The sequence below is a fragment of the Dasypus novemcinctus genome, chromosome 7 (assembly GCF_030445035.2).
Source record: "Dasypus novemcinctus isolate mDasNov1 chromosome 7, mDasNov1.1.hap2, whole genome shotgun sequence".
Classification (NCBI taxonomy): domain Eukaryota; kingdom Metazoa; phylum Chordata; class Mammalia; order Cingulata; family Dasypodidae; genus Dasypus; species Dasypus novemcinctus.
In genome coordinates, this window is record NC_080679.1 from 76,460,611 (window position 1) to 76,487,597 (window position 26,987).

At 36.8% G+C, this 26,987-nt stretch overlaps 1 protein-coding gene across 7 annotated transcripts in view; it reads left to right on the top strand.

Annotated features, from left to right (window-relative positions):
• SLC25A12 (solute carrier family 25 member 12) overlaps window positions 1-26,987 on the top strand; it is a 217,837-nt gene that overhangs the window by 149,305 nt on the left and 41,545 nt on the right. For 4 of the 7 annotated variants that reach the window (XM_058300643.2, XM_058300644.1, XM_071216298.1 and 1 more), the window contains 2 exons: window positions 17,205-17,320; window positions 25,488-25,627. In XM_058300643.2, the coding sequence (XP_058156626.1) occupies window positions 17,205-17,320; window positions 25,488-25,627 (256 nt within the window). Of the gene's footprint in view, window positions 1-17,204; window positions 17,321-21,981; window positions 22,086-25,487; window positions 25,628-26,987 lie in introns of all 7 variants that reach the window. The other 3 variants (XM_071216300.1, XM_071216299.1, XM_071216301.1) reach the window with 1 other exon arrangement.

Below are 26,987 nucleotides of genomic sequence, written 5' to 3' on the forward strand. Positions count from 1 at the left end.
TTAGTTTCTGTTTCTTATTTTTAAATTTTGGAAACATATATGCATCTAAATCTTCCCATCCCAACCCCACCAAGCTTACCATTCAGTGGGATTAATCACATTTACAATGTTGCAGTAACTGTCACCACTATCCATTACTGGAACTTTCCCTTCACCTCAAACAGAAACCTTATACTCATTTTGAATTAATTCCCCATTTTCCCTGTCCCTTCCCCCCAGTAACCTGTACTTTACTTTCTGTCTATGAGTTTGCATTTTCTCTGATATTTTCTTTGTGGTTACCATGGAGCTTAAATTTAACATCTTAAATCTATAACAATTTTGTTTGCTTTGGTACTAACTTAACACCTTCAATAACATGCATAAACTATATTCCTATACCCCTTTGTTCCCCTATCTTTGTGTGGTTCTTGTCACAAATTACTTGTTTATACATTATGAGTCCAAAACCATTGATTCATCATTGCATTTTATGCATTTGCCTTTTAGATCCTGTAGGAAGTAAAAAGCATCATTACAAATTAAAAATACAGTAGTATTAGTTTTTATATTTAGTCATGTCAGTATCTTTACTAGAGATCTTTTATTTTTTTATGTGGCTTCAGTCAGTTGTCCAGTGTCATTTCCTTTCAACCTGCAGAACTCCCTTTAGTATTGCTTGTAGGGCCGGTCTAGTGGTGACGAAGTCCCTTAGCTTTTGTATCTGGGAATGTCTTTTTTTTTTTACCATTTAAAAAATTTATTGAAGTATGTCATTTATATATGAACATACATAAACATTAAGTGTATAGGGAAGCGGACTTGGCCCAGTGGATAGGGTGTCCGTCTACTACATGGGAGGTCCGCGGTTCAAACCCCGGGCCTCCTTGCTCCGTGTGGAGCTGGCCCATGTGCAGTGCTGATGTGCACAAGGAGTGCCATGCCACACAGGGGTGTCCCCCGCATAGGGGAGCCCCATGCACAAGGAGTGCGCCCTGTAAGGAGAGCCGCCCAGCGCGAAAGAAAGTACAGCCTGCCCAAGAATGGCGCCGCACACATGGAGAGTTGACACAGCAAGATGATGCAACAAAAAGAGACACAGATTCCCGAGCCGCTGAAAACAACAGAAGTGGACGAAGAACATGCAGCAAATGGACACAGAGAGCAGACAACTGGGGAGGGGGGTGGGGGAAGGGGAGAGAAATAAATAAAAAAATAAATCTAAAAAAAAAACCCAAAAAGAAAATATTAAGTGTATAGTAAAAGTTGTGAATTTATAAAACCAACATGCATAACATCATACAGGCTTCCATACCTCACTCCACCACTAATACCTTGCATTGTTGTGAAACATTTGTAACAAATGATAAAAGAGCGTCGTCAAAGTTATTACTAGTAAATATATTCTATATCTTACATTTTGTGTATTTTCCCTTAATGCATCCTATTATTATTATTTTTATTGTTCATAAACCATGCAGTTTATCTAAAGTGTATCATCAGTGGCATTTGGTATAATCACAGAGTTGTGCATTCATTACTTCAATCAATATTGGAGCATTTTCATTACTCTATTAAAAAAAGGAAAGGGAAACGGACTTTGGCCCAGTGGTTAGGGCGTCCGTCTACCATATGGGAGGTCCGTGGTTCAAACCCTGGACCTCCTTGACCCGTGTGGAGCTGGCCCATGTGCAGTGCTGATGCGCGCAAGGAGTGCCGTGCCACGCAAGGGTGTCCCCCGTGTGGGGGAGCCCCACGCGCAAGGAGTGCGCCCGTGAGGAAAGCGCCCAGCGTGAAAAGAAAGAGCAGCCTGCCCAGGAATGGCGCCGCCCACACTTCCCGTGCCGCTGACGACAACAGAAAGCGGACAAAGAAACAAGACGCAGCAAATAGACACCAAGAACAGACAACCAGGGGAGGGGGGGGGGAATTAAATAAATAAATAAATCTTAAAAAAAAAGAAAAAAAAGAAAAAAAACACAGAGAGCAAACACTAGCATACCCACATGTTAGCACTACTAATTACAAATCCTATGTGCTTTCATATCTGGGAATGTCTTAATGTCTGCCTCATTTTTGAAAGATAGTTCTGGATGCAGAATTCTTGGTTGGCAATTTTTCAGCACTTTAAGTTTCCTACTGCCTTCTTGTACCATGGTTTCTGATGAGAAGTTGGCATTTAATCTTTTGACTCTTGCTTATATGTGACACATTGCTTCTCTCTTGTGGCTGTCAGAATTCTCTAGCTTTGGTATTTGATAGTGTGATTATAACATGGTGTGGTGTGGGTCTATCTGGGTTTATCCTGTTTGTCATTCGTTGAGTTTCTTGGCTGTGTATATTTATGTCTTTCATTAAATCTGGCAAGTTTTCAGCCGTTGTTTTGTTTATTATCTTCTCTACCCCTTTCTCTCTTTCTCCTCTTCTGGGGCTCCTACAGTGTGTATATTGGTACTCTCAGTGGTGGCCCACAGTTTCCTCAGTCTTCTTTCACCTTTCTTTGTTCTTTTATCTTTCTGTTCCTCAGACTGGATGATTTCAATTGTCTTATCTTCAAGTTTACTAAATCTTTCTCCTGCCAGATCCAGTCTGCTTTTCAACCCCTCTAGGGAATTTTTAGTTTCTGTGACTGTGGTCTTCATCTCTGGTTCCTTTTCATAATGTCCACCTCTCTATTGATATTCTCTTTGTGTTCATCTATTGTTTTCCTGAATTCCTTTAGCTCTTTCTCCATGTTTTTCTTGAGCTCTTAGAGCATATTTAGGATCACTTTTTAAAAGTCCTTGTCTGGTATGTCCCAGGTCTAATCCTTCTCATTGATGGTTTGTACTATTTTACTTTCTTCCTTCGCCTACGCCTTCCTTCCTGCTTCTTTGTATGCTTGTATTATTTTGTCAAAGCCTGGGCATTCTGATATTTTAATGTGTTATTGCTGGAATTTAGACTTTGAAGTGTCTGCTACTTAAATTTGTATTCAGCTAGTGTTATAAAAGAGCTTTCCTTGAATGTCCAGAGCTAACAGTAACAACAAAAAAAACCAATGAGAAAAATATGTCCCCTTTCCGGTCTTTCCAGATTGAGCTGTGCAGGTGCTCTCCTCCAGAGCTTATCTTTACAGTGAGTTTAAAGAATAGCTTGAGGCCAAAGTTTATGGGCTACTCTGATCCTTTCTAGATATATGTCTTATTTTGGGCATGCATGTGTGGCCCTCAGAATTCCCTGCTTATTGGATATGAATGTCCTCTCTTCCCTTGGAAATTGTTGCTCGTGGTCCTGGGAACTGCACTGTATATCCTATAGCCAGCAATCCCTTGCCCCAGAAAGTATGACTTGACTGATTTTCTACTGCTTTCTCTTAAGAGTACTCTGTGAGCTGCTTTGTGCATGCAGTCCCTCAGGCCACCACCAGACAGATTGGGACAGACACCATGCTCCTAGTATGTGCATCAGGGTTACTGTGCTTTGTTTAGAATCAAGACCATGGATGCGCACTGGGAATGTGGGCCAGCTCCATGCAACGTTGTTGAGGCGTGAGGGAGGGGCCAGTCAGGGCACCATGAAGATACTACTACTTTTAAATTTTTATTTATTTAAAGATTTATTTAATTTATTTATTTCTCCCCACCCCCTTTTGTTTTTCATTTGCTGAGTCTGTTTGTCTTCCTTGTTTCTTTAGGAGTGTTCAGGAGCTGGACCCAGAACCTCCGATATGGGAGGGAGGTACCTAATCACTAGAGCCACCTCTGCTCCCTGCTTTGTTGTGTCTCTCATTTTGTTTTTTCATTTTATTCATTCTTTTTTTAACTTCCCATATCTCTTGTTGTATCATCTTGTTGTGTCAGCTTGCTGTACCTATCCTTTGTGTCAGCTCTCTGTCTTCTTTAGGAGGCACTGGGAGCCTGTGCTCCCTGCTTTGTTGTGTCTCCCGTTATGTTCTTTTCTTACTGTGTCTCTTGTTGTGTCAGCTTGCCTGTCGTGCTCACTGTCTTCTTTAGGAGGCATGGGGACCCAAACCAGTGACCTCCCATGTGGTGGGCAGGAGCCTAGTCGCCTGAGCCACATCCGCTTCCCTGTTTTTATTTATTTATTTATTTTCTTTTTGACTGCCTCTGTTTGCTTGTTGTTTGCTCATTGTCAGCTTGTTGTTTTTGCTTGTTCTCTGAATCATTGTTGTTTTTTTTTTGCGCCTTATGCTCATTGTCTGCATGTTGTTTTTGCTTGTTGTCTGCTCATTGTTTTTTGCTCTTTGTTTTTTCTTTAGGAGGTGCCTGGAACTGAAACTGGGACCTCCCATGTGGGACACAGGCGCTCAACTGCTTGAGCCACATCTACTCCCTGCTTGTTTGTTTTTGCTTGTTGTCTGCTTGTTGTGTTTTCTTTTTTTTTTTCTTGATGTAGTGCTTACCTTGCTACTATAGTCCTTTAACTGTTTTCTGGAATTTTGAGAAAACTGTTTCTGCCAGTTCTTGCTGGCTGTTCAAAGCTTCTGCCTGAGAATGGAACCTGTAGTGACTCATTCCACTGTCTTGATTGGAGCCTTATACTCATTTTTCAGAAAACATTCTCTCTCCACCTTCCTTCTGATTCCCACTCCTTTATCCAAGGCAGTGATGGAGATTGGAATAATTCACTTGGCACATTTTTTCCATCCCCAAATTATGTTCCTTAGTTCTAGTGTAGTTTCTTGATGATGAGTCCTATAGTTATATAACTTGAAATAGCACCATGTAATATTGCTTATAATAACACAAGACCATATCTGAATTAGTAGAAGTTGTACAGACAAGTTTAAGTAGTTTGGTTAAGTGTGTAGGAGAAGCTGGTTTAGGAATGGTCAGTAACATGTCCTTCTGGTTTCTCTCTCCCATATTTCCAAGAATATAAATTGCCCTTCTCTCCTCCTTACCCTCGTCTCTCCAATAGATAGTAGATTAAACAGGAATGTTTTGATACAGGTGTGTGGAGGGCCATGTAAAAGCAGGATTATATGTTATAAATAGCATGATGGGTTGTCTAAAAGTTAAAGTCATTAGCCAAGTATTATTTATATGATTGTATCTTAAGCTTTGAAGTTCTGGTTGTATAATAAAAAAGCTAAATGATTTTGTACATTAGATACAGATCTCTGGAACTATTATTGTGTGATCTGAATCTAAAATATTTAGACAATTGCTTTCTTTGAAACTATAACTATAACCATAGTTTCTATATTTAGTCCCAGTCAGAATTTCATCTAGAGGTTCTATTCCTATTCTATTATATGGAAAACTATAGTTTTCCTCTTTTTTATTTTTCACAATTTTTTTCTTTAATGTTCCAAATGCATTATAGAAGAAACTTATGCAGAAATCTTGCCTGTTTTAAAAATCGTAAAAGAGAAATAAAAAAAAGAAAAAATTGCAAAATTAGCATATTATCTTTGGAATTTGATTAGTTCCCCTCAGTAAATTAAAAGAGGAAGTCAAAGAAAAAAATTAAACATAAATTATAAAATATTATTTTAAAACAATGTAACATTAATATGTGATCTTTATAAAAAGTCAGACTGCAGCATAGCATATGATAAAAAGTGAAAGTTTTCCTTCATCCCCATTTTAAAAAAACAAATTATTTGTTAAGGTATGAGTAAGCAATGGCTTCTTAAATCCATAGTTGTTTGTGGTTTGCAATTGTTATACTAAAGATTTGATTGGACTCTTTTATTTATAGGGGAATCCATATCAAGATAAAGGAAAAAGGAGCTTTAAAAATTGCTCTGGAACCTGTTTGCATTATGTTAATATTTAAGAAGACTGTTTCTTTGCTTTCTGGGCAGTATTGTTATATTATAATGTGATATAAAATGCCTGTGGTTGAAAAATAGATAAGGAGCATATCAGAGAGACTGTCACGTGGCCTAGTCCCTATCCCCCAACATTTTTTTAATGAAAAATCCCAAAAGTTGAAAGAATTTTACAGTGAATGCCCATAAACCCATCATATAATCTACCATTAACATCTTACTATGTTTGATTTTCCACATTTTTATCCATCTGTTTCTTTATCCTTCCATCATTTCATCTTGTTTTGACACATTTCAAAGTAAATTGCAGACATTGATAAAAGTTCTTAAATATTTCAATGTGAATATTATTAACTAGTAGTCAATATTTGTTTTCAGTTTTTTTCTCTAGATGTAACATTTACACATAATGAACACCATTTTTTAAAAAAGATTATTTCTTTCTCTCCCCCTTTGTTGTTCTGCACTTGCTGTCTGCTCTCCGTGTCTGTTTATTGTGTGCGCGTCTTCTTTTTAAGAGGCACTAGGAACCAAACCCGGCACCTCCCATGTGGGAGGGACGTGCCCAGTGGCTCCTAACACCATAAATCTTAAAGGTACATTTGCTGAGTTTTGACAAATGTACACACCTGGGTAACCTCAGGTGACTTATATTTTAGTTTCTGATGCTTTTGTGTGTTTTCTTAATTGACCTCTCTTTCTTTAAATAAGTCACCCTCTGTAACAAAGGTAACTCTTAAATGAAGGCTGATTATTTCCTCCAATTCCTTTTAATGTTAACGGTTTACCTACTATAGCTACCAGATACCCTCTCTGTTTTTCTCCTATAATACTTTTAGTTATGGCCTTCGTGGGATAAATTAAATTGGGGGAGGCAGGGAGGTATACAGTAGTGGGAAAACAGTGGACTAGGCAGGAGTTGGAGGTTTTTGACTAGACCCATTGACTTGCTGACTGTCTTTGAGCAGGATACTGGACTTATTTGAACTTTCTAAGGATTCTTTTAGCTCTATGTTTGCATGATTATCTGATTTGCAATTCTGAACATACTAATAGACAAAATGTAGATGTTTAATAAAGTCCATAGACTTCATAGACATCATATTTTTTAAAAAAAGAGTTGCTTAGTTTCAACAAGAGTCTCAGATCCACAGGGGCTGGGTAGATTGTTGAAAACTGATGAGCTCTGGTCTCTTTAAAGGATGCAGTCTCTGCTTAGGTCCAGGTGCTACTTGGGACCAGAAACTTGATGTTACCCGAGCTCATAGTTGATCAAGAGAATCTAGAAAATTGAATATTTATGTGAAATCTTATAATATCAAAATGTTGGCAACTAATGCAAATAAAAATACAGTATTTTGCATGCCAAAATAAACAAGTCTGTGGACCAGATTTGGTCTTTCAGCCAATAGTTTATGACCTTTGCTAGTTAAGGAAAGGTATTTTACTTTCTTCTCTTAAATTAGGAAAGTTTTAATATTGAGCATGAAATGTTCATTAAAGCTACACATTCTGTATTTCGGAGTAGTAGCATATTTAATGCCTAATTCTTGAGACTGTTGTTTTGGCAAACCAAGATGTTTTTAAAATTTTTGTTTTAAAAATTATTCTTATAATAAAAAAAAGCTGATAATTCTTCATTATAAAAAATTCAAACATTTCAGAAATGTATACTGTTGAAAGTGAAGGTCTTCTCTAGCTTCTCCCAAGATCACAACTCTGTTATACATTCTCATACTTTAAGATGTATCTGTACCATTGGTCTCCTTTAGTTTTTCTAAAATTATAAACTTAATTTGAAATACTTTCAAACTTACAGGAGAGTTACAAAAATAATACATGTCCCTCAGAGAACTCCAACATATTCTCATCCCTGCAGATCTCCAGATCCACCAACTTTAACATTTTGTGACATTTGCCATGCCATTCTATTTATCCATCAGTCTTCCAGTCCATGTATCTCTCTGTTTATCAATCCATTTCCTGAACACCTGACTGTAGAATGTCAATAACACACTCCTTTAATATATAATACTTCCATGTACATTTCCTAAGGACAAGGCTATTTTCTTATGTAACTATCTTAAGTGCAGTTATAAAATTCATAGAATTTAACATTGATTTAAGCTTATAGTCTATATTCCATTTTTAAATGTCCATATAATGTCCTTTTGAGCCTTTTCTTCTTGATAGATCCTGTCCAGAATCACATACTGCATTTAATTGTCATTTTTTCTTTAGTTGTTCATTCTTTTTTAAAAATTGTGGGAACATACATACAATACAAACCTTCCCGTGTCCTCAATCAAAACCCCTACACCCACTATGCATTAACTCTCCATTCTCCCTGCCCCCCATGCCTGGCAACCTGTATTCTAATTTCAGTCTCTATGAGCTTGCATATTCTCTGATTTATTCTTTGTAGTTTCTATGGGGCTTAAATTTAACATCCTAAATCTGTGACAATCTCATTTGCATATATACCAACTTAACTTTAATAGTATTCACAGACTATGTTTATATCCCTTTTTTTTTTTTTTTAAAGATTTTATTTATTTATTTAATTCCCCCCCTCCCCTGGTTGTCTGTTCTTGGTGTCTATTTGCTGCGTCTTGTTTCTTTGTCCGCTTCTGTTGTCGTCAGCGGCACGGGAAGTGTGGGCGGCGCCATTCCTGGGCAGGCTGCACTTTCTTTCACGCTGGGCGGCTCTCCTTATGGGCGCACTCCTTGCACGTGGGGCTCCCCCACGCGGGGGACACCCTTGCGTGGCACGGCACTCCTTGCGCGCATCAGCACTGCACATGGCCAGCTCCACACGGGTCAAGGAGGCCCGGGGTTTGAACCGCGGACCTCCCATATGGTAGACGGACGCCCGAACCACTGGGCCAAAGTCCGTTTCCCTGTTTATATCCCTTTATCTTCCCACTTTTAAGTAGTTCTTGTCATAAATTGCATGTTTATACATTTTGAGTCCCAAACCATTGATTTTGTGCATTTGCTTTTTACATCCTGAGGAAGTAAAAAGTGGAGTTACAAACCAAAAATACAGGTATTGGCATTTATATTTACCCATGTTGTTACCCTTATCAGTGATCATTATTTTGTCATGCATCTTCACTCTATTGTCTATTGTCCCTTCTTTTCAACATGCAGAATTTTCTTTAGCATCTCATATAGTGTCAGTCTAGCGGTAACAAACTCCTTCAGCTTTCGTTTTTCTGGGAATGTCTTAATGTTTCCTTTTTTTTTTTTTTTGAGGTATTGCGGCTGGGAGTTTGAACCTGGGACCTTGTATATGGGAAGCTGGTGCTCAACCACTGAGCTACACTAGCTTCCCTGACTTGGCCTTTCAATTGTTTGCTTGTTTGTTTGTTTTAGGAGGTAACAGAGATTGAACCCAGGTCCTTGTATATGGGAAGCAGGTGCTCAACCATTTGAGCTATATCTGTTCCTTCTCCGTCATTTTTTTAAAAAATATTTATTTATTTATTTATTTATTTATTTCTCTCCCCTTCCCCCCCACCCCAATTGTCTGTTCTCTGTGTCTATTTGCTGCATCTTCTTTGTCCGCTTCTGTTGCTGCAGCGGCACAAGAATCTGTGTTTCTTTTTTTTGTTGCATCATCTTGCTGTGTCATCTTGCTGTGTCAGCTCTCCGTGTGTGCAGCACCATTCCTGGGCAGGCTGCACTTTCTTTTGTACTGGGTGGCTCTCCTTACGGGGCGCACTCCTTGCGAGTGGGGCTCCCCTACACGGGGGACACCCCTGCGTGGCACGGCACTCCTTGCGCGCATCAGCACTGCACATGGGCCAGCTGCACACAGGTCAAGGAGGCCTGGGGTTTGAACCGCAGACCTCCCATGTGGTAGACGGAAGCCCTAACTGCTGGGCCAAGGCCGCCTCCCTCTCCCTCGTTTTTGATAGACAGTTTTGCTGGATACAGAATTCTTGGTTGGCAATTCAGCACCTTAAATATGTCATCCCACTGCTCTCTTTCCTCAGTGGTGTCTGATGAGAAATTGGCACTTAATCTTATTGTGTCCTCCTCATATATGACATTTTGCTTTTTTCTTTGAGTCTCTCTTTGTCTTTGGCATTTGACAGTTTGATTATAATATGGCACAGTGTGATTCTATTTGGATTTATCCTCTTTGACATTCATTGTGTGTCTGGGATGTATATATGTATGCATTTCATTAAATTTGGAAGTTTTCAGTCATTATTTTTTTGAATATTCTCTGTGACCCTTTCTCTCTCTTCTTATTCTGGTATTCCTACAGTGCATGCAGAGATACAGTTGATAGTGTCCCACAGGTTTCTCAGGCTCTGTTCACTTTTCTTCATTCTTTCATCTTTCTGTTCCTCAAACTGGGTGAATTCAATTGAATTATCTCCTAATTCACTGATTCTTTCTTTTGCTCTCGCCAATCTGCTATTGAGATCCTCTAGGGAATTTTAAATTTTGGTGGCTGGCCTTCAGCTCAGTTTGGTTCCTTCTCATAATTTCCCTCTTTCTATTGAGATTACCTTTTGTGTTCATTTATCATTTTCTTGATTTGTCTCTTTGTCTATGGTTTCCTCGAGCTCTTTGAGTGTATTTAGAACCATTTTTAAAAGTCTTTGTGTGGAATGTCCCAGTTCGGACCCCTTCACTGATGGTTTACACTGCTTTAATTTTCTCCTTTGCCTGGGCCATCACTTCCTCTTTCTTTGTATGCTTTGTAATCTTTTGCTGAAACCTGGATATTTTGATATTTTAATGTGTTATCACTGAAATTTAGACTCTGAGGCATCTGTTTCTTAAGTTTGTATCCAGCTACTGTTCTGAGAGCTTTCCTTGAGTGTGAGGATCTAATAACAATATCAGCAACAGGAACAATAAAACAACAGAAAAGGAAAAAAAGGAAACACCTTTTATAGTCTTTCTGTATTAACCTGTGTGAATGCTCTCCTTCCGTGTTTATCTATATGATGAGTTTATAGAATAGCTTGAGGCTGAAATATAGGGGCTGAGTTCATCCTTTCTGTACATGTTTCTTGTCTTGGGCACACACATATAGTCCTAGGAAATCCCCCATTTACAACAGGTATGAATGTCCCTCTTCATTATCACACAGTTTCCTCATGGTCCTAGGTACTGCAATGGCTAGCAATCCCTTGCCCCAGACAGCCACTTTATTGCTTTCCCACAGTATTCTGTTGGATAGCTCTGTATTCTGCCTTCAGAATGCACTTTGCATTCAGGTTCAGTTCGGGGATAGTGAGTATGCAACAAGTGTCCTGGTTCAGTCCTTCAGATCCTTACCAGACAGTTTGGACCGGGCTTATGTGCTCCCAGTATGTGCCTAAAGGTTACTTTGCTCCCTCTGGAACTGGGACCAGGGGTCTACACTGGAAGCATTGCTGGCTCAGTGCTGAGCTGGTGAGGTGTGGGGGAATGGCCAGCCAGGGCTCCTGGAGATCCTATTGCTTTTAAGTAGCCCTTTTCTTGACTCAGCGTTTTCTCAGCTATTGCAGTCATTTAACTGTTTTCTGGAGCTTTGAAAAAGCCGTTTCTGCCAGTTCTTGCTGATTGCTCAAAGTTTCTATTAGGGAACAGAGCTCTGAAGCAGCTCACTCCATCATCTTAATTGGAGTGGGACCTCCAACTTTTCAATCTTTAATTTTTATTCTGAGTTTTTATTTGCTATTGCTATTTAACACAGTATAGATGGTTATTTTGATACCTGAAATGTTTTTATTTCATTTGATGTTTTTACTATACTATAATTTGTGGAATGATAACCACATTTTATAGTTGTATTATAATTTTTAGTTCCATTGCGTATGTGTAGGATGGCATGTAGCCTGTTAAACAGTTTTTCTTTATTGGAATTTCCTTTCTAAGATTCATTAGGCACTTAAGCTCCTAATTTTACCAAGGATTCTTTAGCATGAGGATGGTGAGAGTATAGTCTTCAGTGTCCTGAATGACAACATCACAAAGCCTTTCCCTCAATGAATGGCAAACACCATAGCACGCATGCTTTGGATAATGTAATTGTGTAATTTAAACATATTTCAAAGTGTTTTAAGTAATAGAAAATGCAACTTTGTATATAAAATATTTTTAGGTGAATGGGGACATAAAATGGAAGTAAAATACGAAGTCATTTGGCTAATATTGTATTGGGAAACATCTCTCTAAATTGAGTTTATTCGAGATTATATGTTGGAGTACACACTGGGTCAAGTTTGTTCAGTTCAGGGCTCCATGATAAATCTATATTACGGCAGGACAATTCGTTTTTAAACAATGAATTATACCATTTACTATTTTTAATAAAAATTATACAAAAGGTACTGAAAAAGTACAGTGTGTTGCTGTAAGGGTGTATGATAAGGGAAAAAGAAGTCATCTAAGGGCTCAGCGATGGCTTCCTCGAGAGGATGATTGGGTGCAAATTAAATGGGCAAATGTTTGGAAGTGTTAGAGTCGTTCCAAGGAGAATAAACTGCCTGAGTGTGATGGCCCTGAATGAAAAGAAGATGGTTTGTCATAGGAGTGGAGAGAGACCAGTGACTAGGCTGGAGTTGAGAGAGCAAGTGGTTGGTGTGCAGAGGTCAGACAGTGTGGGTCTAGATGCCAAATTTAGGATTCTTTTAGATAGGTGAATATAAATGTGTTGACCAAACTGGGCCACTTGAATATAAAAGGGAGCACTGCTAATAATTAAGCAGGACATCTGCTCATTCTGTCTCAAGGGTGACTACTGAATAGGTAAAAGGTTTTAAATAAATAAGTGACATGGTAAAATTTGCGTTTGCAAAAATCTCTCAAGCAGCAGCTTGGAAAATAGACTGGAGGAAGACTAGAGGACTCAGGACACTGATTAGGAAACTTGCAAGTTGTCACCATTGAGAATGGATGTGGCAAGGTTAGGAGACTCATTTTAGGAGATCAGGAGTTTTACGTTTTTCTTACTTGTAAATATGCTTGTTTCAAAATTGGCTGTTTTTCTTTTCGTGGATTTGTTTATCTTCAGTATGATGATTTTCCTAAGAAACTAATCTTCCCTTAATTGTCAAGTATTGATTATTATGTTAACTGTTACAGGGATTATCTATAGTATATCTTTCATCCAGTTTCCATTTGAAGAAGAAAAATAGGCTGACTAACAAGCAGATCTTTGTACACTTGCATCAAAGAAGATCTAAATAAATAGATATTCCATGTTTATGGAAAGGAAGACAATATTGTTAAGATGTCAGTTCTTCCCAACTTGATCTATATATTCCATGCAATCCCAAACAAAATCCTGGCAAATTATTTTAGGATATTGACAGACTCAATCTAGAAGTTGATATGGAAAAATAAAAGACCCAGAATAACCAACACAGTACTAAAGAAGAACAAAGTTGGAGGACTGAAACTATTCAACTTATAGATTTAATGTAAACCTGCAAGAATCAAGACAGTATGGAATTGGCACCAAAAATAGACATGTAATCAATGGAACAGAACAGCGAATCTGGAAGTAGACCCTCAAAAATACAGTCAACCAATCTTTAACAAAGGAGCAAAGACAATTCAGTGAAGAAAAATAGTCTTTTCAATAAATGTATCTGGAACAACAACATCCATATGCAAAAAATAAATGTAGACATTGACCTATATCTTTCACAAAATTAATTCAAAATGGATCATAGAACTAAATTTAAAATGCAAAACTGTAAAACTTCTGGATGATGACATAGGAGAAAATCAAGGTGACCTTTGGTTTGGTGCTGCTTTTTTTCCCCACATTTGTATTGTGTTAACATATATAACAAAATTTGCCACTTTAGCTATTTTGAAGGTTTTCATTCAGTAACAATAATTACAGTGTTGCTCTATCACCACCATCCAGTTAGAAAACTTTTTTAACACCACAAGCAGAAAGTCTGTACTCATTAAGCAACAACTCCTCATTCTCTTTCTCCCCAACCCCTGGTAACCTCTAATCTACTTTCTGTCTCTATGAATTTGCTTTTTCTAGATATTTCATATAAATAGAATCATATACTATTTGTCCTTTGGCTTATTTCAGTCAACATAATGTCTTCAAGGTTCATCCATGTTGTTGTATATATCAGGACTTCATTCCTTTTTATAGTGAATAATATCTCATTGTATATACACTTATGTATATATATATATGTATTTTGTTTATCCGTATATCTGGTGATGGTTTACCCATACATCCATACACCTTTTGACTATTGTATATATATTGTTGCTATGAACATTGTATAAAATCTGTTCAAGTTCCTGTTTTCAGTTCTTTTAGGTATACACTAGGAGCAGGATTATCAGATCATTTGATAATTCTATGTTTTACTTCTTGAGGAACTACCAAACTGTTTTCCACAACAGCTGTACTGTTTTATATTCCCACCAGTAAATAAGAGGATTCCTATTTCTCTGCATCCTCACTGACACTTATTTTCCATTTTGTATATTAAAAAAATCCATCCTAGTATATGTCAAATGATATCCTATTTGATTTTTTTTTTTAAGATTTATTTTATTCTTTCCCCCTTGTTGTTTGTATTCACTGTCTGCTTCTCTGTCCATTCACTGTGTGCTCTCTGTGTTTGCTTGTCATCTGTCTAAGAGGCACAAGGAGCTGAAACTGGGACCTCCTGTGTGAGAGAGAGGCACTCAATCACTTGAGCCACTTAGCTCTCTGCTTTGTTGTGTCTTTCATTGTCCTTCCTCTTCATGTCTTCTTGTTGTATCATCTTATTGCATCAGCTCACCACACCTGCCCATTGCAACAGCTCACTGTCTTGCTCCCCTTCTCCAGGAGGCACTGGGAACTGAACCTGGGACCTCCCATGTGGTAGATGGGAGCTCAATTACTTGAGTCACATATGCTTCCACTATTTGATTTTAATTTGCATTTCTCTAAATGTATCTTTACACGTGCTTTTTGTCCATTTGTATATCATCTTTGGAGAAATGTCTGTTCAAGTCCTTTGCCTGTTTTTAAATTGGGTTGCTTTTCCTTCTTTTTGTTGACTTGTAAGAGTTCCTTACATATTCTGGATATTAAACCCTTATCAGATATGTGGTTTCCAGATATTTTTTCCCATGCTGTGAGTTGTTTGGTTATATTAGTCTTCTTATTTATCTTATCTGGTTCTCTTCATTTTTAAAATATATATTTTAAAATTTATCTTTAAAAGATACATAGATCACACAAAATATTACCTTAAAAAAATATAGGAGATTCCCATATGCCCCACTCCCCACACGTCCTAATTTTGCACATCAATAACTTCTTTCCTTAATGTGTGATTTTTTTCTTTTCTTTTCTTTTCTCTTTCTTTCTTTTCTCTTTCTTTCTTCTCTCTCTCTCTCTCTCTCTCTCTCTCTCTCTCTCTCTCTCTCTCTCTCTCTCTCTCTCTCTCTCTCTCTCTCCCCCCCCCTCCCCCTCTCTCCCCCTCTCTCCCCCTCTCCTGATTTTGGTATACAATTGAATTCATTGGCTAATAAAAGGTCTTGAAGATTTTTCCCAATGTTTTCTTCTAAGACTTTTATGGCTTTATCTTTTATCTTTAGGTCACTGATCCATTTTTGAGTTAATTTTTATATATGGCATGAGGTAGGGTTCTGCCCTCATACTTTTGCACGTAGGTATCCAGATATCCCAGCACCATGTGTTGACATGAGTATTCTTTTCTCATTGAGTAGACTTTTTACCTTGTTAAAAATCAAGTAGCTGTATATATGAGTTCACTTCTGAACTCTGTATTCTACAAGTCTATTTGTCCTTATGCCAGTAACAAATTATTTTGATTACTGTAGCTTTTTAATAAGTTTTGAAATCAGGAAATGTGATTTCCTCTAACTTTGTTCTTTTACAAAATGGTTTTGACTACTTTGGGCCCTTTACCCTTCTATGTAAATTTAATGATTGACTTTTGCATTTCTGCAACAAAAACTGCTGGAATTTTTATCAGAATTGTATTGACCCTGTAAATCTCTTTGGGTACTATTGGCATCTTAACAATGTGAAGTCTTTCAAACCATGAACACATGATGTGCTTCTAATAATTTAGGTCTTATTTAATTCCTTTCAGCAGTGTTTTGCAGTTTTCAGTGTATATGTGTTTTACATCCTTGCTTAGATTTATTCCTGGGTATTTTATTCTTTCAGATGCTGTTGTAAATGGAATTGTTTTCTTGCTTTCCTTTTCATATTGTTCATTGCTGGTCTGTAGAAAAACAACTGAATTTTGCGTGTTGATCTTACCCTGCTACTTTGCAGAATTCATTTATTAGCTCTAGTAGGTTTCTTGTGGATTCTTGGGGATTTTCTATATATAGGCTCATGCCATGTGCAAATAGAAATAACGTTACTCTTTCTGTTGTAATTTGATGTTTGCTGTCCGTATTTTATGCATGCCTTTTGCCATATTGAGGAAATTCCCTTTTATTCCTAGTTTTTTTTTTTTTTCAATATTTTTATCAAGAAAGGGTACTGGGTTTTGTTAAATGGCTTCTCTGCATTAATTAGTCGATCGTGTGGTTTCCTTCCTTCATTCTCTTAATGTGGTATATTGTATTGATTGATTTTCTTTTGTTGAACCACCTGGGATAAATCCCCTTTGGTCATCGTGTATGTTCCTTTTAATGTGCTGTTATCCCCAATTTGGTCTTATAAATAAATAAATAAAATAAACTGTTTTAATTAAACTCTAAATAAGGTCTGTGTATTGCAAGTAATTGCTATATCTCGTTGGTTTTTTAAAATCAAGGTTTTTTAAAATCAAGATTTCCCTTCCTGAAAAATTGTTTTCTTGCCACTTTAGGATGCTTGTTCTATGGTTCCCTATAGTCTGCATTTTTTTTCTGATTGTGCTCCCTTGATGGGGTTTAGCAATTTCCTTTATCCCTTGTATTTTCTGTAAAGTCGTAATTTATCCAGAGCAGTGATTCTCATTGGTGGCAATTTCACTCCCCAGGGGGCATTTGGCAATGTCTGGAGACCTTTTTGGTTGTTATAACTGAAGGGTGCTATTGGCATCCAGTGGGTAGAGACCAGGGATACTGCTAAAAAATATGCTACAATGCAAATGAGGCCCCCACAGTAAGGAACTATCTGGTCCAATATGACAAAAGTGCTGAGGTTGAAAAACCCTGACTAGAGGCTTGATCAGATTCAGGTATAATTATCTTTGGTCTGGCTATCTCTATTTTCATGATATTAGAGGTGTTGATTATTGCCTAGATCCATTAATTTGCTTGGGGTTCACAAAAGTGTACTATTTTAATTCTGTCATTCCTTCTTTATTGATTTATTATCTGGAATCTTCTAAAAAGAGGAACTTCTTTTCATTAATTTTTGGTTACTATAGCTCAGAGAAAGCTGTTTCCCTTTATTTACTAGGCAATTACATTTTATATTTTATTGCAGGTTGATCTCCTATCAAGAGTTTTTGGCATTTGAATCTGTTTTGTGTGCTCCAGATTCCATGTTCATAGTGGCTTTCCAATTGTTTGACAAGAGTGGAAATGGAGAGGTGACATTTGGTAAGGAATAAAGCAGATTATAAGTGATAAGTAAAGTCAGTGAGGCTGGTCCAGCCCTTCCTTGCTAAGTCTAGTAACCCAGTTTAGACGGCTGCTTCTCTAGGACCTTAATTGATAAGTGAAGTATTAATTTCCTAAAAGAAGTTGTACAGATAAAACAATTATTTTCTTTAAAGCATTAGGCTTTTGCAAAAATGAAGGAATCTAGGAAAGTAGTTGGTTTCAGCTCATTGAGTCCCTGGCACTTTCATGTCCCTAAAATAGGTGTTGTAAAATTTTCTTGTTCTGGGCCAGCCAGGGCAAAATTCTTTATGAATGGGATCATGAACAACAAGGAGAAACCTTATTCTTTAAGAAATCTTCTTATTCTTTAGGGTAAGGGGTTCAAAGCTGTGACATCTTTGGCAAATTGCCACTATGTCACTTTAAACACCAAAGATGGTCTAAAGGAAGGAGTTAAGGCAAGATTAGTTAAGGCAAGAGGTTCCTCTGAACCTCTGTTTTAGAATTTTGGTTTTAAAAACAAGGCCAGAATAGTAAAATTACTATCTGAGTTGGATGTAGAAATTGATTTAATTTCCTGGTAGGTACATAACTCTAACATGTTGACGTCTCACAAATGTGCAAACCAGGATTTGTAACCATGTATTAGTTGTTTCTTTTAAAAAAATTTTTATTCTAGTAACATATATACAACCTGAAATTTCCCCTTTTTAGCCACATTCAAACTTATGATTCAGTGCTGTTAATTATGTTCACAGTGTTGTGCCATGCATTAATTTGTAAAGCTGCTTTTTTGCAGGAATTAGTGTGTTTAGTGAGCATATTAGTTAACATTTTCTGTAATGGGGCCTTTTAGTAAAACAATGTATTGTTTTCAGGGACTTTGAGTCTACTGCTTGGTGTGAATTGGCACTGATGCTTGTAGGAAACCCTTGAAATCAGGCTTTCCCTCATCCACAGTTGGTAAATATTTATTCACTGTGGTGCTTGCATTATAACGCAGATGTCCTTTAGGAAGATGTCCACGGTCCAAAGGAAGAATTACCACTGCCATGGAAAAAACCGGGGGGAAAAAAACGCGGATATTCAGAAGGACCATGGCACCTTCGCTTGATTTGGGCAGACACTTTCTAGCTTAGCATTGTTTCCTTCCTTCTGCCCGTTGACCCAGTTATCTTCTGTACAAGATCTCCCCAAATAAATACCTATACAGAGTTTTGTAGGTTTCTGAGTATATGTTGGCATTCATTCTGCTCTGGAGCAAGTGCTGATAATTCTGCCTCCTAAAGAATGTTGACTTTCCTCAGAAACACATAGATCCTGTAGTTTAAAGCATAAACCTTTATCCTTTCACCAGTCAGCATTAAACATGTATTCCTAATAATGCTGCATTTTATGTATCACAACTGCTTACATGTCTTACTTCCAAATGTGGTGCAGAAATACTTGGGAAATAATTCAACATAAATGCCAATATAAATGAGTTAGTGATACTGTCCGTATGCTTATGTCATATGTGCATTGTTTAAAAATTAAGATTCCCGAAAACTGAATTCTAATTTATTTTGTCCATCCTACCTTGGTTTCATGGTTCTTTGTGTCTCCTCCATTTTATTCCTTTACCCAACTTCTATTTTAAAAAAATAGGTCACTCAGGTCAGTTCATCTGACAGTCTAACAATAGAAACCCATGCTACTGTTGAATTCATAGAATAAAATGGCTGTAGGAGTAGCATGAGTGGTTTACATACATTTTATTTCATGCAGATGAACGTGTGGAGTTATTAGATCCCAACTTTATATAGATACTATGTTTTCCCCTCAGTCTATGATTTATGAGTGAGGAATTCAAGAAAATTATATTAGGATTAAAAACAAAAGAAATCAGTTTTAGTTTTAATACCACCTGGTATGACCTGAAGAACATAAGAACCTTCCAGGCCCTGCTTTCATTCTTCTGCTCCATAATCTAGAGACAAGAGATTCTTAGAGATTAAGAGAAAGCTGTATTCCATTTCAACACTGTTCCTGAACAGGCCTCTTGATGAGACTCACCTAATTCTTAGGGACCTTGCTCATTTCTCCTCCCAGCCTCCCCTATTTTGAAGTTTTTTTTTTTTTTTTTTTTTTTAGGTATTAGGGCTGGGGCTTGAACCTGGGACCTTGTACGTGGGAAGCTGGTGCTCAACCACTGAGCTAAATCAGCTCCCTAGGATCTATTTTGATACAAATTTTCTTAACTTAAATTAAATGAATTTAAAAAAATGCAATGAAACATAATGGAATGTTTGATTTTCTATCCTATAAAAGAAAGAAAAGTGTTGAAACATCTTACTTATAACAAATGCCATTTAACAAGATTACTAAGGCCTGCTTATTTCAGGATGTATTCAAGACTGCAGAATTTCTGCATAAGGAAATAATTAACTTGGAGTTTATTTTAATGGGATTTTGAAACTGTGATGAAGGGCTGTTTTCATGTTTGTACCTCTTAATAAAATGAATTGTGCTTATGTATTTACAGACACATGTTTAGGTAAAAGGAAACTTTAGATCCTTCCAAAACTTTTTCACCAAATGGCCTTATGTTTTCTACTTTGGAGCTTATTTAAAATATAGTTTTCTCTTGTGCATATGAGAAGAGAAATGTGGGAGAGAAGATTGGATGCAAGGTACAGTGTGGTAGAGAAAAACTCTTAGGCCATCAGTAGAGTATCTCATGAATTATGACATGTTATCTGTGTATTTGTATATATTGTTCTCATCTATGCTTTAATTTTTTTAGGTATGCTTTTTAGGCGCATTGTTATATTCTTCAATTCTATGCATCTTTGCAAGTATTTATATAAATAGCAGTAGCTGAGTGCTGGACAAGGTCTTTAATTGTTAGAGGTGCCCACACCTGGGAGAGAGGACTTACATTGAGGTCTTGGTAACCCATATCCAAATGTGCAAGCTCAGGAGAAGGTGCTGGAGTTTGAGTGAATAAACAGTTAGTTAGATGTTTCTTTTTTGATGTTCCTTTAATAGAATGTCTAATGCATGTTGTAGATAATTCCCTAATGGCCTGTTTATACGTTACTGCCTGGTGGCATGAACCTTGTCCAGGCCATTGCATGACTGGTGTGTACTAGATACAGTGTAAATTTGCCTTGGTCTCATTATTATCCATAGTGTACTGGATTTTCTGTTCTATAGAATTAGATTGAAGTAACCTAGATAACCAGTTATATCACATAGTGTTGTCATGCACTATTGCATATATATATGCATAGCTGCCATGCATTTATCGCAAATTAAAAAAATATAAGCCTATTGCTTTAACGAATAATCATTCTTAAAAAAAAGCAGACCGCTTATCTGTACACTAATAAACGAGTATAAGGCATGTTATATGTTCTAAGTTCTCTGTTAAAAACCCATTAGGATTGAGTTCCAAAGTGTCTGCCTATGAAGGGGAACTCTCCAAAAAGAACTTTTCCTAGGGCCTATCTTTATCTCCTAACATTAGAATCATCAAAAGCAGGCATTCTTTTAGATTCAGTACTGTGGTTAACCATTGATATATACAGCAACTAAAAATTTGTCCCATTTGTGCCTCTAAAATATGCTCTTTCCCCCTAAAGGGTAGAAGAGATTGGCGGTGGTTTAGGCATGATCACTGCAACTATTAGAATGTTCAAGAGATAGACGTGTAGTTATGAAAATTGTTGTACCTTTTCTCAATAGACACAAAGCTGCAGCTATTGGAATAATAGGAAATTTTAATGGTAATAAATCCCTGGTTTCATCCAGTAAGAAGTACAGCTTCACTTAGGTGTTGAAATTAAATCCGAAAGAATTGTTAGGACGCCTTTCTTTGTACTGCCTGCAGACATTGCAGAGAAGGTCATGTTCATACTCAGGGCAAATAGAATAGCTTAAATTTGAGGTAGAAAAAAAAAAGGACTTGGTATTATTAGTTTATATGCCACTTGGTATTAGACTGTTGAAGCATCTAGATTCTATATTACTAGATCCTTTTAAAATGTAAACTCATCTTTCCTGAAAATGTGCTTTTACACATATTTGGCAGCAGGGCTACTCTTGTTGATCGATTGTACAGTAGTTCCTTTTGGAGGTAGGTAAAGAGTCTACAGAAATGATGTCTTCCCAGAGACTGAGGAGGTCACCGAGGAAACTAATGACTCACCTGGGAGTAGAGCCCAGAGTATGAACTGAGTCTACATGTTATGTTGGTTGGGGCTTCCTCTACAAATTTCTCTTGTTGATCATTTTTTGTTGTTATTGTTTGTTTTCCTGTGTTTTCTTTTTTGGTCTCTCAGTTGTTCCTCTTTTCCCCCAATCTTCCCTTCACTTAAAAACTCTTCGTGTTCACAAGCCCCACCACTGGTTTTGTTTGGTTTTACACAAGAATATTCATTGTTCCCACCTATGGTGGAAGGCCTTCTAAAGCCTCTTTGACTTTGTTTTAAAAACTGTGCCGGTGAGACTCAACTATTGAGATTATTTTTTTCCCCGACAATAAAAACGTTTGGTGTCAAGCCTGTAAGTTGGAAGCAGTGGCTCCTGCTGGGCTGGAATCCTTGGAATCAGGATGTCGTTGGGCTGCTGGTAGGTGGGCTGTGTCACAGGGCTGATGGCTTGTATACCTACAGGAGGAGTTCTCTGGCCACACCGTTGGTACAGCAGCTCCTTCCAGGCTCATTCATGGAACAGGCATGGTGGCAGTCTTGGAGAAGAGTGCCAGCCCCGGTCAGAGGTAATTTTGTACTGCAGAAAGGTGAACAAGACCAGAAGGAAGCTCCCATAAGGACCAGGGGAGGGATGAGGGTGGATGAGACGGGAGACAGTACGGGCTGCTGGGGAAAGTAAAACCTCTAAGACATATTTACGTTACATATATGCCTCAATGTGTATTTCCTCTAGTCCAATCATCATAAGTGACTGATACAGCTAAACTGACTAATGTTACACGTCTGTGAACATTTTTACTTAATCACAGTTGTCGCCATTACCTGCCCTCCTCCTTACAAATCATTGTGCTCCTCTCCTTTGAGCAAAGAGAACCATAATGACAGGCTACTTTTGTTTCTGGCCCCAATTCCCTTTTCAAAGGAATTGCAAGCCATCTTTCATAAGCCCATGCTCTGCAGGAAGTGAAAAAGTGGTCTATTGTTTTCTATATGTCAGAAAACGAATGGATTCCTGTTTCTCTTAGCAATTCCAATCCAGGATAAAATACTCAATCATGATCTTGCTGCCCATAAGACGTGACTGTCATATCCCTTTCATCCAAGCCAGAACTACGGCCACTGGAAGCACCCTAGGGAGTGCTAATGAGAGTTAGGGACCCTTGTTTGCCACTGGAAAGACGGGATTCTCTCTGGGGGGACAGCTTGCCATAGAGTTTGTTAGATGTCTTGGGTATATTTGAGATTATTGCTGTTTTCTTTAACGTCAGGCAAGATGTAATACAATCAGATAAGACAGGAGGAACAGAGCTGTTAGAGCTTTTGCCTCACCCAAGTATAAGCTTGTCAAGAAAAGAAAGAGTAGAAAAAGACTCAAGAGACACCAACAGTTCTGAAGCTTTTGGATACATTTTTTTTGATAAGCATATCCTGGTAAAGGTTAAATGGTGATTGTGAATTGGACTTCAAAACAATAGTTGGACCAATTATTTCTGTGAGGTTCCTGAATCAGCCTTAGGCAATAGGGTAGTAGAAATAATAACTGAAGGGAAGTGGAATACCTCAAGAGTGCCAAAGTAGGTTTGAAATTGTTACCCTAGTAACCACAGCTGTAGCCTGTGACTAGCCTAAAAGAATGAAAATTGTGTTCATAAACTACGGCATGTGATAATGGTCGTAATAAAACCATATACAAAGCTGTTAAGTGACTGCTTCTGGAGAAGCAGGAAATGTCCAATCAAATGCCCATGGACTATGACGCTTCAGTATTTGGGAAGATTACTATTAGCAGTTTAGGCCATCACTTTAATTGTTGCAAAGACATTATACGTTTTTATTTAGGGATAGCTAGGAAGTTTACAAAATCAATTTCTAATTAAAGTTTTCATTATGGAGATTTTTCTACATTGCAAATTAGACATTGTAACCTTTTGTGATAGTAGAAAAAAATTTATAATTAGATTTTCTTAGTGTGAAAACTTTTGAATCTTTGGCTTTATTTGATATAGTTTCACACTTGAGATTCAAATATTTTCTAATCTATAAAGAAGATTCAATTTGATACCATCATTATAGAAACTATGTAGCAATGTGGACATTTCTTATCAAACAGTTGAGTTTTGGGAGTTGTGACCTTTAAAATAAATTCTGTTTACCTCTAGGTAATTAATCTTAATGTTACTTAAATAAATATAGTAACTTGTTACCCTATTCTGCTTTCCATCAATTTTCTTCATACTTCTTTAGTTCAACACTTTTTTTTTTTGTTAGCCCTTAAAAATAAATCAGATTAATTAATTTGGGAAAATAGCAGCTAGTTAATTAGGAGGATCCTTAAAAAATATCTTTGCTCCTCTGCCATAATACTTTTAGTCATAAGGATATTTTGTAATGATCTCATCTTACACATTTCAATACATTTCACAACTTGTTGAAGTTTTACATAGCTTTAAGGATAATTTTTTTTGTGTTATTTAGAAACCAGGATCCCAAATTGTTCTTGAGTTATTTCCTTTTAGAAACAATACCCATGTATTTAATTTGTGTTTATGGAAAGTGAAAATAAATTGAGATGATCTGAAAACTGAAATATTTTGGCAAAAGAAATGAAAGCTGTGTTCCATTTGAAAGAAAAGAGGAGAATCCCATCTCCCCAGTGACATCCAATGCCTTCTTCCAACTTTTCTGATTGCTGCGGCCTATTAGAACTGTTATTAAGTCCAAACTGATAGCCTATTCAGTTCAGCGTTCTTAACTGCCCTGCCCCTCAGCAAGTAATGCTTTTATCAAGAAAAAAGGTATATAAAACTAAAGGGAATCCATTAAATACTGATATGAGATTAGTATCTTATTCAAAGAATTGCAGAAGTTAGGAAAAATAGCATAGTTGGAGGAGACTGTAAAATCTGAAACTTGTATTTACTAATTCTCTAGTATAATTGATAGCTATTGATGGTAAAACCCTTCCACTAATAAAATTGGCTTAAATTTGAAAATAATTTTGTTTTAAGGCATCAGTAAAATAGGCTTCCTGCTTTTTTAACTTTGTTAATCATTTTTTCTTTCTTTTTTTTTTTTTATGGCATGAGCTTCTAAATTAGTCTCAGTCTATGCTTGTTAAAGTACCAGTCATTTGTGAATTGACTTTTATAGTAAGTATTGAGCAGCGCAAGAAAGTGAATGACATTGCGATTGCATGAAGACAAGCCGTCAGAGCAGCCCTCAGGGTTTTTTCCTTTGGTTTTACATTGCACAGGGTGACTGGTTCCTATCTTAAAGTTAGTGTACTGTGTTTAGTCCTTCTTTATTTAAAAATGAATCACTAATTTCACTTATCTTAAAATATTTTAATAATTGAGACTAATCATGGTTTTTATGGGGGTTTTGAAGCTTTGTGTCAAGACCATATTTCTTACAATATCAGAAGCTTTTAATAAGGTGCTTGCTGCTGAGCTAATGATATGCTTTTGGTGGTATTTCTTATACCTATCTTCAATAGACGTATTCAGGTTAGTGTGAATGTAACAATCAAGCCTCAATCAAACCATACATAGTATGACAAATATTGCATTATACTGTAATTTAGGTATTCACGCTTCTGATAAAGGGCTTAATTCGACTCCTTGAGGAACCGGGAAAACACTATTGATTTTATACTGGAATGCAAAGTAGCAGCCATTTATAGTGCAAGATATAAATCACTTCCTAATTAAAATTAAATCAAGAGAAATTAAGACTCTCATGGCCTTATATGTAATGGTACACAATCTTAAGTGTAAAATTATATTTTGTATCAATTGTGTTCCTGTGCATGTGTTTCTGGGCACACAAAAAAATTGCAGTTAATCTTAATAGAAGCAGATGATATTGACTTTAAAATTTCTCTTAATTTCTTTCTGTAGGATCATTGCAGTGGATTAGACTACTTATTTCAGATGTAATGGGTTTTTTTTTTTGTTTTCCCTTTTAAGAAAATGTCAAAGAAATTTTTGGACAGACTATTATTCATCATCATATCCCTTTTAATTGGGACTGTGAATTTATCCGACTGCATTTTGGGCATAACCGGAAGAAGCATCTTAACTACACAGAATTCACACAATTTCTCCAGGTGAGCTTAGTTTTCATATTGGTGTAAATAGTTATTTTTTCTCCCTGAACCTCTTTCCCTTCTTCCTTTTCTTCTTTCCTTTTTAATTTTATTAAGCATGTTACAAAGAATATCAGTCCCCTTTGGCCTTTCACCCCCAATTCTCATTTCTTACCCACCAGAGGCAACTTTTTAAAACTCTAGTAGCTGTTTCTTTCAGTGTGTTTACTCTGTATCTCTAAATAATAAACTTGTGCTTACAATCTGATTTCTTTTTTTTTTAATTAAAAAATTTTTTTAATTCTGTTCCATGTATATAATCTAACATTTCCCCCTTTTAATCTTGTTTGGGTATATATTCAGTGCTGTTAATTGTGTTCACAATGCTGCGCTGTCATCACCAACATCCATTACCAAAACATTTCCATTATTCCAAACAGGACTCATGTACATTTTAAGCCCTAATTTCCCACTCCCTATCCCCACCCCATCCCCTGGTAATCTATATTCTAGATTCTGACTCTTTGAGTTTGCTTATTTTAATTGTTTCAAATCAATGAGATCATACAATATTTGTTCTCTTGTGTGCGGCTTATTTCACTCAACATGACGTCTTCAGGGTTCATCCGTGTTGTCACATGTATCAGGACGTCATTCCTTTTTAGGGCAGACTAACATTCCATTGTATGTTTATGCCACATTTTATTGATCCATTCATAGGTTGATAGAAACTTGGTTTGCTTCCATCCTTTGGCAATTGTGAATAATGCTGTTATGAATATCGATTTGCAAGTATCTGTTTGACTTCCTGCTTTCAATTCTTTTGGGTACATACCTAGTAGTGGGATTGCTGGGCCATATGGTCTGTATTTATCTTTCTGAGGAAGCACCAAACTGTCTGTCTTCAACAGCAGCTGTACCATCACTATGTTCATTTGTAAAATTTGCCTGAAAAATGATTACTAATTCATTTAGAGAGAGACTTGCAGCATTTAAAATTGAAAAATTGAAGATGAATCTAAACTATTAATTGAAGACTCTTGGATAATAAGAATGCATTCAAGCAGGAGAGAATAAATGAAGATTTTACAGGCTGAGATAAGCAGTAAAAACATTATACTCCGTTTTCAGTGATGAAAACTTTTGTTTTTGCTGTTAGTAAACACCACTTTATTATTCAAGTTCTCATCTCGTCAAGTGCTGAAAACTTTTCAAATAAAGAATCTGAAGGTTCTTTTGTCATCACTTTTCTTTATTGTCATGCTCTGATTCATTCTTTTTCCTGAGAAGTAAAATATGGTGCATTTCAAGAAAACATGTTTCTTAAAAGAAAGCAAAAGCTTTGTTGTAAATTCAGAGCTGTACACATGGTTCATTTCTG